Source organism: Rutidosis leptorrhynchoides, chromosome 5 (assembly GCF_046630445.1).
Source record: "Rutidosis leptorrhynchoides isolate AG116_Rl617_1_P2 chromosome 5, CSIRO_AGI_Rlap_v1, whole genome shotgun sequence".
Classification (NCBI taxonomy): Eukaryota; Viridiplantae; Streptophyta; class Magnoliopsida; order Asterales; family Asteraceae; genus Rutidosis; species Rutidosis leptorrhynchoides.
Window position 1 is genome coordinate 66522258 of NC_092337.1, and position 15967 is coordinate 66538224.

At 34.6% G+C, this 15967-nt stretch overlaps 1 protein-coding gene across 1 annotated transcript; it reads left to right on the top strand.

Annotated features, from left to right (window-relative positions):
• Positions 1–13611: 13611 nt before the first annotated feature.
• Positions 13612–14331, top strand: LOC139848720 (uncharacterized). The gene is made up of 2 exons (XM_071838425.1): positions 13612–13681; positions 13766–14331. The coding sequence occupies exons 1-2, from the start codon at positions 13612–13614 to the stop codon at positions 14329–14331; spliced, it is 636 nt and encodes a 211-aa protein (XP_071694526.1).
• Positions 14332–15967: the final 1636 nt, after the last annotated feature.

Consider the following 15967-nt stretch of genomic DNA (forward strand, 5'->3'; position numbering starts at 1 on the left):
CAAGTGAGAACCATGGTTGTTATTTACTCCAAATCGTGCCCACGCTAGTTGCTTGTTTGGTTTCTTGTTCATTGGTTCTATATTCATGTTTGAAGACATTATTTTATTGTAGAAGATTATTATCGAGTTTCATTGCTTGAGGACAAGCAAAACTCTAGTGTGGGGTTGTTTGATATCGCGTATTTCATATGCGTTTTCCTTAGCGATATCGGGTACATTTTGGTCCTTTTGGATACGATTTGGAGTTATTTCGGTTAAAGTTGTGGAAGTTTGAGTTCCAAGACCAAGGAGGTTAAATTTGAGGTTATTTGATGGTTTTGGATGTTTTTCGATGTTAACGAGTGAAAAGGTTTGATTCGATTCGAGTTTTGGTGTTAATATTGAGTTTTTCAGCTAGTTTCAGCATTTTCAGCATGGAGCGCCGCTCCAAAACATGGCGCGCCGCGCAAATCAACAGGAAATAAAGGTCGAGCATTTCAGAAGTTCAAGGATCAGATCCCAGTCATTCGGCGCGCCGCGCGGGGGTATTGGCGCGCCGCGCGACCTTCAGCCCGGGTTCAGATTTTTCCACTTATAAAAGCCCGAAAAATACCCTAATGTTTCATTATCGTATCTTGACGAATTCCAGCCACTTTTTGACGAACTTAGGTAATTTTTGGAGATCTTCAAGGTCATTCTAAGGTACCAATCATTCCGGAAACAAGTCTTGATTCGTGTATCTTTCAGGATTCAATCTTTGATTAGTTTTATCTCTTTGTTATCAACAATGAATTTCTCTATTTCTTTGATTGTTATTTTGGTTTTAGCCATGATTGTAGGCTAAACTCTTAATGTTTGTCTAGATTGAATATTTGCAAGTGTTTGGATGTTACTTTGATGTTTTATTAATTGATGCATAAAAATTATGAGTTTTGATTAAGAACCATTCTTGTGGGTGTTAATTATTGTTACTAGGTTGATTAGTGAATCTTGTTTGAACAAAGGGAACCCTGTTTCAATTTAGTGATCTAATTTCCAATTGATTTGTCTTAACCGATTGGGTGCTTACTGGACCAAGGGGGTAAACCGAGTAACGTAATTGAACAAAATAGGGGTGAATTGTGTGGAGCGAACGCGTAACCAATTGAATCTTAATCTTATAATTAGCTAGTTACTAAGTCACAAACGAAAGATGGTTTTTGGTAAAAGGGAACCCTAAGCCAATAAATCCTAGTTTGACGTGTTTGCTAAAAGAGAACTCTGGGTAAACCGACTCTGTAATTGCGTGCATTGATTAATAGAACTAGTGCTTAATAACAAATCATCCAACACTGCGAATAGGAGATCTAGGCGAACATTCTTCTATCCATTGAATTCCAATATCTTTATTTTCCCGTTGAGTCTGTATTTCTTTTATCTAAACTTAAAAATTCAAAAATATTGTCTTTTACTTTTAAAGCTATCTTGATTTGGCTAATCGTTAAATAGCCGCAAAACAAACTATCTCGTAATTTCAATTTTCATAGTTTAACTTAGTTTACTTTTATTAGTTTCAAACTTAATTCTCACATTAATACTGTCCTTGGAACGATACTTGGAATTACCATTTTTATACTATTACACGATCGGGTACACTGCCCGTAAGTGTGTAGTAATCTTTAACCAGGCATATTTCCAGAGATAATTTATATACTAGATTTCACACATCACATCCCTATCAGAGATAATAGAGATTAGTATTCCATGTCTGGAGACGACTTCCTTCAAATACAGTCGTGCTAACTTCTCCATCTTGTCATCTTCTCTTATTGGCAGGAAGTGTGCTGACTTGGTGAGACGATCAACTATTACCCAAATAGTATCATAACCACTTGCAGTCCTTGGCAATTTAGTAATGAAATCCATGGTAATATTTTCCCATTTCCATTCCGGGATTTCAGGTTGTTGTAGTAGACCTGATGGTTTCTGATGTTCAACTTTGACCTTAGAACACGTCAAACATTCTCCTACATATTTAGCAATATCGGCTTTCATACCTAGCCACCAAAAATGTTTCTTAAGATCCTTGTACATCTTCCCCGTTCCAGGATGTATTGAGTATCTGGTTTTATGAGCTTCTCTAAGTACCATTTCTCTCATATCTCCAAATTTTGGTACCCAAATTCTTTCAGCCCTATACCGGGTTCCGTCTTCCCGAATATTAAGATGCTTCTCCGATCCTTTGGGTATTTCATCCTTTAAATTTCCCTCTTTTAAAACTCCTTGTTGCGCCTCCTTTATTTGAGTAGTAAGGTTAGTGTGAATCATTATATACATAGATTTTACTCGAATGGGTTCTCTGTCCTTTCTGCTCAAGGCGTCGGCTACCACATTTGCCTTCCCCGGGTGGTAACGAATCTCAAAGTCGTAATCATTCAACAATTCAATCTACCTACGCTGCCTCATATTCAGTTGTTTCTGATTAAATATGAGTTGAAGACTTTTGTGGTCGGTATATATAATACTTTTGACCCCATATAAGTAGTGCCTCCAAGTCTTTAATGCAAAAACAACCGCGCCTAATTCCAAATCATGCGTCGTATAATTTTGCTCGTGAATCTTCAATTGTCTAGACGCATAAGCAATCACCTTCGTCCGTTGCATTAATACACAACCGAGACCTTGCTTTGATGCGTCACAATAAATCACAAAATCATCATTCCCTTCAGGCAAAGACAATATAGGTGCCGTACTTAGCTTTTTCTTCAATAATTGAAATGCCTTCTCTTGTTCATCCTTCCATTCAAATTTCTTCCCTTTATGCGTTAATGCAGTCAAGGGTTTTGCTATTTTGGAGAAATCTTGGATGAATCTTCTGTAGTAACCAGCCAATCCTTAAAATTGACGTATATGCTTCGGAGTTTTTGGGGTTTCCCACTTTTTAACGGTTTCGATCTTTGCCGGGTCCACCTGGATACCTTCTTTGTTCACTATGTGACCGAGGAATTGAACTTCTTCCAACCAAAATGCACACTTTGAAAAACTTAGCGTACAGTTTTTCTTTCCTCAATACTTCTAGCACTTTTCTCAAATGTTCTTCTTCCTCTTGATCATTCTTTGAGTAAATAAGTATGTCATCGATGAAAACAATGACAAACTTGTCAAGATATGGCCCACACACTCGGTTCATATGGTCCATGAACACAGCTGGTGCGTTAGTCAATCCAAACGGCATAACCATAAACTCGTAATGACCATAACGCGTCCTAAAAGAAATTTTTGGAATATCATCCTCCTTTACTCGCATTTGATGATATCCATAACGTAAATCGATCTTCGAATAAATCGATGAGCCTTGTAGTTGATCAAATAAGTCGTCAATTCTCGGCAGTGGATAACGGTTTTTGATGGTAAGTTTGTTCAACTCTCTGTAGTCAATACACAACCTAAATGTACCATCCTTCTTCTTGACAAACAAAATAGGAGCTCCCCATGGTGATGTGCTTGGTCGAATGAAACAACGTTCTAATAGTTCTTGCAGTTGGCTTTGCAGTTCTTTCATCTCGCTGGGTGTGAGTCTATAAGGAGCACGAGCTATTGGTGCAGCTCCTGGTACAAGATCTATTTGAAATTCAACAGATCGATGTGGAGGTAGTCCCGGTAATTCTTTCGGAAATACATCGGGAAATTCTTTTGCGACGGGAACATTATTGATGCTCTTTTCTTCAGTTTGTACTTTCTCGACGTGTGCTAGAACAGCATAGCAACCTTTTCTTATTAGTTTTTGTGCCTTTAAATTACTAATAAGATGTAGCTTCATGTTGCCCTTTTCTCCGTACACCATTAAGGGTTCTCCTTCTTCTATTACAATGCGAATTGCATTTTTATAACATACGATCTCTGCTTTCACCTTCTTCAGCCAGTCCATGCCAACTATTACATCAAAACTCCCTAACTCTACTGGTATCAAATCAATCTTAAATATTTCGCTACCCAGTTTAATTTCTCGATTCCGGCATATATTATCTGCTGAAATTAATTTACCGTTTGCTAATTCGAGTAAAAATTTACTATCCAACGGCGTCAATGGACAACTTAATTTAGCACAAAAATCTCTACTCATATAGCTTCTATCCGCACCCGAATCAAATAAAACGTAAGCAGATTTATTGTCAATAAGAAACGTACCCGTAACAAGCTCCGGGTCTTCTTGTGCCTCTGCCGCATTAATATTGAAAACTCCTCCGCGGCCTTGTCCATTCGTGTTCTCCTGGTTCAGGCAATTTCTAATAATGTGGCCCGGTTTTCCACATTTATAACAAACTACATTGGCATAACTTGCTCCGACACTACTTGCTCAGCCATTACTCGTTTCGACACTATTTGTTCCTTTCGTTCTGTTAACCCCTGGTCCGTAGACCTCACACTTCACCGCGCTATGACCATTTCTTTTACACTTGTTGCAAAATTTGGTGCAGAACCCCGAGTGATACTTTTCACACCTTTGGCATAGCTGCTTCTGATTGTTGTTGTTGTTGCGGTTGTTATTGTTGTTGGGATGATTGTTGTAGTTGCTGCTGTTGTTGTTGTTGTTGTTGTTGTTGTTGTTGTTGTTGTTGTTGTTGTTGTTGTTGTTGTTGTTGTTGTTGTTGTTGTTGTTGTTGTTGTTGTTGTTGTTGTTGTTGTTGTTGTTGTGGGGCCGTTTGTTGTAGTTGCGATTGATGTTGCGATTGTTGGGATAATTGTTGCGATTATTATTGTAATTGCTGTTGTTGTTGTATTGGTGATTCTTATCACCGTTTTCCTCCCACTTTCTTTTGACTTGCTTCACATTGGCCTCTTCAGCCGTCTGTTCTTTAATTCTTTCCTCAATCTGGTTCACTAGTTTGTGAGCCATTCTACATGCCTGTTGTATGGAGGCGGGCTCGTGTGAACTTATATCTTCTTGGATTCTTTCCGGTAATCCTTTCACAAACACGTCGATCTTCTCTTCCTCATCTTCGAATGCTCCCGGTCACAATAGGCACAATTATGTGAATCGTCTTTCGTACGTGGTAATATCAAATCCTTGGGTTCGTAACCCTCTAAGTTCTGTCTTGAGCTTATTGACCTCGGTTCTGGGACGGTACTTCTCGTTCATCAAGTGCTTGAATGCTGACCACGGTAGTGCGTACGCATCATCATGTCCCACTTGCTCTAGATAGGTATTCCACCATGTTACCGCAGAACCTGTGAAGGTATGTGTAGCGTACTTCACTTTGTCCTCTTCAGTACACTTACTTATGGCAAACACCGATTCGACCTTCTCGGTCCACCGTTTCAATCCGATCGGTCCTTCGGTTCCATCAAATTCCAAAGGTTTGCAGGCAGTGAATTCTTTGTAGGTGCATTCTACACGATTTCCTGTACTGCTAGATCCAAGGTTATTGTTGGTATGTAGCGCAGCCTGTACTGCGGCTATGTTTGAAGCTAGAAAAGTACGGAATTTCTCTTCATTCATATTCACGGTGTGTCGAGTAGTCGGTGCCATTTCCTTCAAAATAGTCAAATGGAACAAGTTAATCATACAGAATATTAAGAGTAGTTAATAGTATTTCGTAGCATAATATGAACTCATTTATAAAAGCTTTTTCTTCATATTAGCGTTTTATAAGTTTAAATTCGGGTAGTACCTACCCGTTAAGTTCATACTTAGTAGCTAATATACAATTCAACTACTACAATTCTATATGAAAAACTGATTATAATAATATTTCGCGTTCAAACTTTTATACAATATTTTACAAACTTACAATACCGCTTATTTTACATAAAGCATGAAATATAGCACACAATAACTTTGATACAAGATATTTGTGAAGATAATTCTAGCTAGTACACAAGTCGTTCAGCAAAGGCAATAAAGACACGTAATTCATACGTCCAGAAACAAGTCATGCATTCTGGTTTTACTAGGACTACTTCCCATCCTTGGTCTTGTGGAACATAACCGTTATGGCCATTGATAAGACAGCGTGTTGTAACGTCGTCAAAGGGACGAGGGTTACGTAATGACCAACAGTCTCGTAATAACCTAAAAACCTCATTTCTTACCCCAATTACCGACTCCGTCACTTGTGGGAACGTTTTGTTTAATAGTTGTAGCCCGATGTTCTTGTTCTCACTTTGGTGAGAAGCAAACAGTACTAACCCGTAAGCATAACATGCTTCTTTATATGGCATGTTAGCCGCTTTTTCTAAATCACGAAGTCCTATATTCGGATATATTGAGTCAAAATAATTTCTTAACCCGTTGCGTAAAATAGCATTTGGGTTCCCCGCAATATATGTGTCAAAGTAAACACATCGTAACTTATGGGTTTCCCAATGTGATATCCCCCATCTTTCGAACGAAAGCCTTTTATAAATCAAGGCATTCTTGGAACGTTCTTCGAATGTCTTACAAACTGATTTTGCCGTAAATAGTTGTGCCGAAGAATTCTGACCGACTCTAGACAAGATTTTATCAATCATGTCTCCGGGTAGGTCTCTTAAAATATTGGGTTGTCTATCCATTTTGTGTTTTTATATTGTAAAATAGACAAGAGTTAGATTCATAAAAAAAATACATATTAATACAAGCAATTTTTACATATATCATAAAGCATAAGCACACTATATTACATATATTACACCACACGAATACAACTATCTTATTCCGACTTGCTCATTTTTTCTTCTTCGGTTTTGGTTCGTTTTGCCAAGTTTCTAGGGATATATGATGTTCCCCTAATACGAGCTGTCGTTTTCCACAACGGTTTAGAAAAACCTGATGGTTTAGAGGTTCCCGGGTCATTGTAACAACTTAAGGGCTTCGGGGGTTGACGATACATATAAAGTTCATCGAGGTTGGAATTAGATTTCTCTATTTTTATGCCCTTTCCCTTATTATTTTCTTTTACCTTTTTAAATTCAGTTGGGGTAATTTCTATAACATCATCGGAATTCTCGTCGGAATCCGATTCATCGGAGAATTGGTAATCCTCCCAATATTTTGCTTCCTTAGCGGAAACACCATTGACCATAATTAACCTTGGTCGGTTGGTTGAGGATTTTCTTTTACTTAACCGTTTTATTATTTCCCCCACCGATTCTATTTCCTCCTCCGGTTCCTCCTCTTCCGGTTCTGATTCTTCTTCCGGTTCTGATTCTTCTTCCGGTTCTTCTTCGGGAACTTGTGAATCAGTCCAATATATATTCGACTCTTCGTTATTATTAGGTGAGTCAATGGGATTTGCGCTAGAGGTAGACATCTATCACACAATATCAAACATGTTAAGAGATTAATATATCACATAATATATACATGTTAATAATATATAGTTTCCAACAAAAATGTTAAGCAATCATTTTTAAAGAAAACACGGTCGAAGTCCAGACTCACTAATGCATCCTAACAAACTCGATAAGACACACTAATGCAAATTTTCTGGTTCTCTAAGACCAACGCTCGGATACCAACTGAAATGTCCCGTTCTTATTGATTAAAAACGTTCCATATTAATTGATTTCGTTGCGAGGTTTTGACCTCTATGTGAGACGTTTTTCAAAGACTGCATTCATTTTTAAAACAAACCATAACCTTTATTTCATAAATAAAGGTTTAAAAAGCTTTATGTAGATTATCAAATAATGATAATCTAAAATATCCTGTTTACACACGACCATTACATAATGGTTTACAATACAAATATGTTACATCGAAATCAGTTTCTTGAATGCAGTTTTTACACAATATCATACAAACATGGACTCCAAATCTTGTCCTTATTTTAGTATGCAACAGCGGAAGCTCTTAGTATTCCTATTGAGAATAAACATGCTTTAAACGTCAACAAAAATGTTGGTGAGTTATAGGTTTAACCTATATATATCAAATCGTAACAATAGACCACAAGATTTCATATTTCAATACACATCCCATACATAGAGATAAAAATCATTCATATGGTGAACACCTGGTAACCGACATTAACAAGATGCATATATAAGAATATCCCCATCATTCCGGGACACCCTTCGGATATGATATAAATTTTGAAGTACTAAAGCATCCGGTACTTTGGATGGGGTTTGTTAGGCCCAATAGATCTATCTTTAGGATTCGCGTCAATTAGGGTGTCTGTTCCCTAATTCTTAGATTACCAGACTTAATAAAAAGGGGCATATTCGATTTCGATAATTCAACCATAGAATGTAGTTTCACGTACTTGTGTCTATTTTGTAAATCATTTATAAAACCTGCATGTATTCTCATCCTAAAAATATTAGATTTTTAAAAGTGGGACTATAACTCACTTTCACAGATTTTTACTTCGTCGGGAAGTAAGACTTGGCCACTGGTTGATTCACGAACCTATAACAATATATACATATATATCAAAGTATGTTCAAAATATATTTACAATACTTTTAATATATTTTGATGTTTTAAGTTTATTAAGTCAGCTGTCCTCGTTAGTAACCTACAACTAGTTGTCCACAGTTAGATGTACAGAAATAAATCGATAAATATTATCTTGAATCAATCCACGACCCAGTGTATACGTATCTCAGTATTGATCACAACTCAAACTATATATATTTTGGAATCAACCTCAACCCTGTATAGCTAACTCCAACATTCACATATAGAGTGTCTATGGTTGTTCCGAAATATATATAGATGTGTCGACATGATAGGTCGAAACATTGTATACGTGTCTATGGTATCTCAAGATTACATAATATACAATACAAGTTGATTAAGTTATGGTTGGAATAGATTTGTTACCAATTTTCACGTAGCTAAAATGAGAAAAATTATCCAATCTTGTTTTACCCATAACTTCTTCATTTTAAATCCGTTTTGAGTGAATCAAATTGCTATGGTTTCATATTGAACTCTATTTTATGAATCTAAACAGAAAAAGTATAGGTTTATAGTTGTAAAAATAAGTTACAAGTCATTTTTGTAAAGGTAGTCATTTCAGTCGAAAGAACGACGTCTAGATGACCATTTTAGAAAACATACTTCCACTTTGAGTTTAACCATAATTTTTGGATATAGTTTCATGTTCATAATAAAAATCATTTTCCCAGAATAACAACTTTTAAATCAAAGTTTATCATAGTTTTTAATTAACTAACCCAAAACAGCCCGCGGTGTTACTACGACGGCGTAAATCCGGTTTTACGGTGTTTTTCGTGTTTCTAGGTTTTAAATCATTAAGTTAGCATATCATATAGATATAGAACATGTGTTTAGTTGATTTTAAAAGTCAAGTTAGAAGGATTAACTTTTATTTGTGAACAAGTTTAGAATTAACTAAACTATGTTCTAGTGATTACAAGTTTAAACCTTCGAATAAGATAGCTTTATATGTATGAATTGAATGATGTTATGAACATCATTACTAGCTCAAGTTCCTTGGATAAACCTACTGGAAATGAGAAAAATAGATCTAGCTTCAATGGATCCTTGGATGGCTTGAAAGTTCTTGAAGCAGAATCATGACACAAAAACAATTTCAAGTAAGATTTCCACTCGAAATAAGATTGTTATAGTTATAGAAATTGAATTAAAGTTTGAATATGATTATTACCTTGTATTAGAAAGATAACCTACTGTAAGTAACAAAGATTTCTTGATCTTGGATGATTACTTGGAATGGATTTAGAAAACTTGGAAGTAAACTTGCAATCTTGGAAGTATTCTTGATTTTATGAAACTAGAACTTTTGAAATTTATGAAGAACACTTGGAACTTGAAGATAGAACTTGAGAGAGATCAATTAGATGAATAAAATTGAAGGATAAAAGTGTTTGTAGGTGTTTTTGGTCATTGGTGTATGGATTAGGTATAAAGGATATGTAATTTTGTTTTCATGTAAATAAGTCATGAATGATTACTCATATTTTTGTAATTTTATGAGATATTTCATACTAGTTGCCAAATGATGGTTCCCACATGTGTTAGGTGACTCAAATGGGCTGCTAATATCTGATCATTGGAGTGTATATACCAATAGTACATACATCTAAAAGCTGTGTATTGTACGAGTACGAATACGGGTGTATACGAGTAGAATTGTTGATGAAACTGAATGAGGATGTAATTGTAAGCATTTTTGTTAAGTAGAAGTATTTTGATAAGTGTCTTGAAGTCTTTCAAAAGTGTATGAATACATATTAAAACACTACATGTATATACATTTTAACTGAGTCGTTAAGTCATCGTTAGTCGTTACATGTAAATGTTGTTTTGAAACCTTTAGGTTAACGATCTTGTTGAATGTTGTTAACCCATTGTTTATTATAACAAATGAGATGTTAAATTGTTATATTATCATGATATTATGATATATAATATATCTTAGTATGATATATATACAGTTAAATGTCGTTACAACAATAATCGTTACATATATGTCTCGTTTCGAAATCATTAAGTTAGTAGTCTTATTTTTACATATGTATTTCATTGTTAATACACTTAATAATATATTTACTTATCATTTAACATAATTAACCAAGTGTATCAATATCTTAATATGATTCATATGTACCTAGTAAGACGTTGTTATAACGATAATCGTTATATATATCGTTTTCGAGTTTCTTAAATTAATAGTCTTATTTTTATGTATATAACTCATTGTTAAAATACCTAATGAGATACATACTTATAATAAAATCATGTTAACTATATATATAACCATATATATGTCATCGTATAGTTTTTACAAGTTTTAATGTTCATGAATCACCGGTCAACTTGGGTGGTCAATTGTCTATATGAAACCTATTTCAATTAATCAAGTCTTAACAAGTTTGATTGCTTAACATGTTGGAAACACTTAATCATGTAAATAACAATTTCATTTAATATATATATAAACTTGGAAAAGTTCGGGTCACTACAATGGGTAAGCCGCATATGGAACGTAGTCGTGGCAAGTAAAGCTGTGATTTTAAAACGAATTTATCTAAGCCAGTTTGACAATATTAATGGTTGAAACTCCATCTAATTCACATTAGATGAGTTTTCAAACGATAATTAACAAGGTTCAATCAATTCCATACTTGAACACGATTATCTCCATTAATAAGCCACATGTCTTTAAACTAATCATCAAATAAACACACAAGTGTTTGATGACTTTCAAAATCTTAAAATCTATTTGGACATCTTAAGAAAGGACATCAAGTCTCAATTAGGAGAAGCTTCTACCTTGATGTGTGTGATTTATACATTACCTTTAAATTTAAACAAGAAAATACTACTAAACAATTATTACATAAATATGCAACTAGTCTTAATCGTATAGTAAAGCTAATAGCAAGTTCAAGTTCGTTCTATGGAGAGCAATTTTATTGAGATTCTGAAAACACTAATAATTATCCTAAGTTGATTGGGGGTTTTAAGAAAGTTGTGATTAGACTAATATTAACCTAAGAGATTAACAAATAAGAGATAAACGTGTTCACTTAATTGATTCACTCTTTGACATGGATTATCACATTCATTTGTCATATAGCGATGTTTTAAACATAAAGCCTTATCCCAATCTCACAATCTTCATGAAACTTTCAATCAATCAAAGTTCATTAACTCACGTAGACTCACTTCAAATGATTTAAAACTATGTTGAGTAAAATCATTGAGATTTGACCTTGAATTAAATTCACATAAAATTTTTAACCAAAACAATCAGTTGAAAAGGTTAACATCACTATGTTGACTAAAAGCCATTTTGAAAACCAATTAAGATAAAAATACATTCACTTGAAACCCAATTCCTAATTGTCTATATCATCTAAGTGTTTAAGCATAAATTATATCCGAAATTTACTCACATAAATAGATTTACAACTCTTGTAATCAAAACAGAGCTTAAAACAAGCATAGAAATGGGTCTTTCAATCAAACTCAAAAATATTGACCCATTTCAAACATCAATTTCATAAATTAGGGCAAAATCCAAGCTTCAATTTCACAAATCAAATGAACACAAGTAATCTAAGCTAACATTACAAGATAAGAAAGATTAAAACTAATTAAAACTAGTGTAGCAAACATGACAATGAAATGGAGAAAAGTAACTGCCAAAATGGAGAAGAAACAAGGAAATGGAGAATGGTGATGTGAATCTATCACTAATATTCATGGATTTGGATTTAGGAGCTTGAAATTAGCCTTCATCTTGATGAAATCATGATTGGAACCCATTTAGGGCTCGAATCAGGCCCTAAGGTGCAGCTCCCTTGAATAAAAACCCCTAAAATTATATTTATAGACGAGCTGAATTTTGGGCTACAAATGCGGCACATGCGGCATATGTGCCACATATAACATAAATATGCGCCGCATATTTGGGTTGAAAAGTGTATGCACCACATTTTATGATGATATGTGCTGCATTTTTCCCTCTGTCTTTGTATGCTTCAATTTTGCACTACATATGCGCCACATGTAGACCTTTTATGCGCCTCATATTGTCAGAAATGGCCATTTTCACTTATCTTCACTTCTTGGCTCAAAGCTTGGTCAATTTAACACCAAACGAGACTCTTTGGCCTTGAACCAACATATAACCATAATATCTTCACTTAATGCTCATAAACCCATCAAAACCAAATAAATCGAGAAAGATATTGCGAAGATAGATAGGTATATCTTGAGCAATATCATACCTAAACATAAGTTGTACATTATTGTGCACTTTTACATCTATGTGTTTAGAGATTAGTTTGTACGTGCTTAGACATTAACATGATTAATTACTTCTTGCTTAGAGATTTCCATGATTAGTTGCTAAATGAACTTAACTACTATGTGCTTGGAAACTAACATGACTTTGTGCTTAATTGTTACATGCTTACTTATCAAGCATAAAATAATCCATGGGGTTCGGTCTATACTTGATCAACACATCAGGGGGATTTAAGGTCTTTTTGAGTCTAACTCTACGGTCTGGAGTACAAGTATAGAAGCCAAACCTTGGAGCATTTGAAAACTCACCTCTTGCACTTACATTTCCATATATTTACTGATATCATTCAAATATTTTTGTAATCAATTTAGAGTGATTCAAGCAAGAGTGATTGTAAACTTAGTTGTGAGTTTACTTGTAAATTATCTTCTTAAAGGGATCTAGAAGATAAGTGAGGTTTCACTTAGTGGTAGCATTAGGATCTTGTGGTAAGAGCATTTGGTGATCATGAATTCTTCAACGGGACGTAAGGGTTCATAGGTTGCGGCTTATCAAGGAGCTAGTGTTGTATTCGGACACTCCACTGAGTTTGGAGCATCATAGTGAAACTAACTCTCAATTCGTTAGAATTGAGGAGTGGATTAAAGAAGATTAGTTAACATCTTCCCGAACCACTATAAATCTCCGTGTTTGTTCTCTTATCCCTTATCTTCTTATTTATTATACTTGTGAACAAACTATTCAAATCACATTATAGTAATTTCAAGTTTTAAATCGAAAAAAGTTATAAAATTGCACTAAGTAACTATTCACCCCTCTCTAGTTACTTACATTGGTACTAGAGCGGTTGCTCTAAACGTTTTGCTAAAATTACTATTTTTGAGATAATTAATTTTTGCAAACTTTTGAGTTAAAGATCATGGAACAAAAATTTGAGAACTTGAGCTATAGTGAAGGTTCCTCTATGCAAAGACCTCCACTACTTGAGAGTGAAGGATTTTGCTATTGGAAACAAAGATTTGAAACATATGTCCGTGCTAAAGATATAGATGTTTAGAACATTATTACTAAAGGCGATTATGTCCCATTCACACTAAGTAAGGATAGGAAAACTAGAATAATTGTGCCCGAGGAAAATTGGTCCAGAGAACATAAAACGGATGTGGGGAAAAACTACCAAGCTAAACTAGTCATATTTAACGCTTTGCCTAGAAAAGAATATGAAAGAGTCTTTATGCTTAAGAATACAAAGGATATATGGGATAGTTTAATAGTTACTCATCAAGGAAATACGCAAGTCATTGAAAATAAAATTGAACTACTAGTAGCTCAATATGAACAATTTGTTATATCGGATGATGAGAAAATTGATATTGCTTATTCTAGATTTAACAATATTTGTTCAAGTTTGAAAGCTTTAGGTACTATTTACACGAACAAGCAATATGTTCGTAAATTCTTAAGAGCGTTACTCTCCAAATGGAGACCTAAAGTGACGTCAATAGATGAGTTAAAGGACTTGGAAAAATTGTCTCTTGATGAACTCATTGGAAATCTCAAAGTCTATGAGGTCATCCTAGACAAGGGTGAAGAAGCGGACAAAGTCAAGAAAGAAAATAATAAGTCAATTGCCTTATAAGCCAAAGCAAGTGAAGAAGGTGAATGCAAAGAGGATGAAGATGCTATCCTAAATGATGATGAACAACTTGCATTTATTGTTCGATATTTCAAGAAGTTCTACCGAAGACACGGGAATCATGTCTGAACCCCAATGGACTCAAAGAAGACATCTTTTGATTCCAAGAAGAATTTAGTAAGAAAATTTTTTGGATGTGGTGATCCAAATCATTTAATAAGTGAATGTCCCAAAAGAAAGAACGGAAAAGCCTTTCTTGGAGGTGCATGGGACGATGAAGAGAATGAGACACAAGAAGAAGGAAAGGAAATATGTCTCATGGCCATTGATGCATCGAGCTCGGAAAGAGATGATGAAGCTTGCCTAGTCGGACAAATCGACAATGAGGTTCTTCCAAACTCTTTTGAATTCAATTTTGATACTTTTTTTAAGCTTTGTGATCAAAGTAATAGAGTTAGCATTAGCAATACTAAATTAAAGGAAGAAAATAGCTCACTTAAGTTAGAAGTGTCTAGACTAAAAGAAAGAATAGCTAACTCACACGAATGTCTTACTTGTGATGATCTAAAGCATGAAAATAAAACACTTAACAAAACCGTCAAATTACTTGAAAATAGGATCAATTTTTCAATATTTAATAAAAGTGAAAAAGTACTAGAAGACATCTTAAGTGTTCAACGAACAAGCAACAACAAACATGGGTTAGGATTTAAAGAAAGCACCCTCAAAATTAAATCATCAAAACAACAACCTATAGTGTTTGTTAAGTCTCAAGAAAATCAAAATGTTACAGGAAGTGTGTGGTCGAATCACGGTCAGACCGTGGGGTCGACCGCATGTCCTTTTTCAAAAACTTGGCCACCTAGAAGAGTAGAAATTAATAGGAATTTCTTAGAAAATAAGACTAATCACTATAGAAACCCTAAAAATAAAATCTTTGAAACAAGGGCTCAACCAAAAGGAAACTACCACGCTAAAGTCGTAAAAAGATGGGTTAGAGTAGGATTCTTTGATGCTAATCATCCCGGGCCCAATAAACATTGGGTGCAAAAGTTATTAATTAACTAAATATAGGTTTGTCTAAATGGCGTTGTACAAGAAGAAGATTGGATAATAGATAGTGGATGTACAACGCACATGACGGGGAACAAAGACTTCTTCAAAAGATACAAAGAACATAATGGCGGTGACGTAATCTTTGGCGACGACGTACGAGGTAAAATCGTCGGTAAAGGTAACATCACTAACTCTAAAATTACACTTGAAGATGTCTTGCATATTAAGAATCTAAGTTTTAATTTGCTAAATGTCGGTAAAATATGTGATAAAGGTTATAACATGACATTCACTAAAGTATCTTCACATATAATCAAAGATGGTAAAAATGTTATAAACGGAATTAGGAAAAAGGGCCTTTACACATGTAAACTAAATGACTTTAAACATCTAGATATTTGTCTCACTTCCATTCATGACACTACCACTTTGTATCATAGGAGATTTGGGCATGCTAATATGAAATTAATTCACAACATATCTTCTAAAGAAATGGTTAGAGACTTACCCAAGCTAAAATATGAAAGTTATTTTTGTGATGCATGTAAAGTAGGAAAACAAGTCCATGCTAGTCATAAACCTA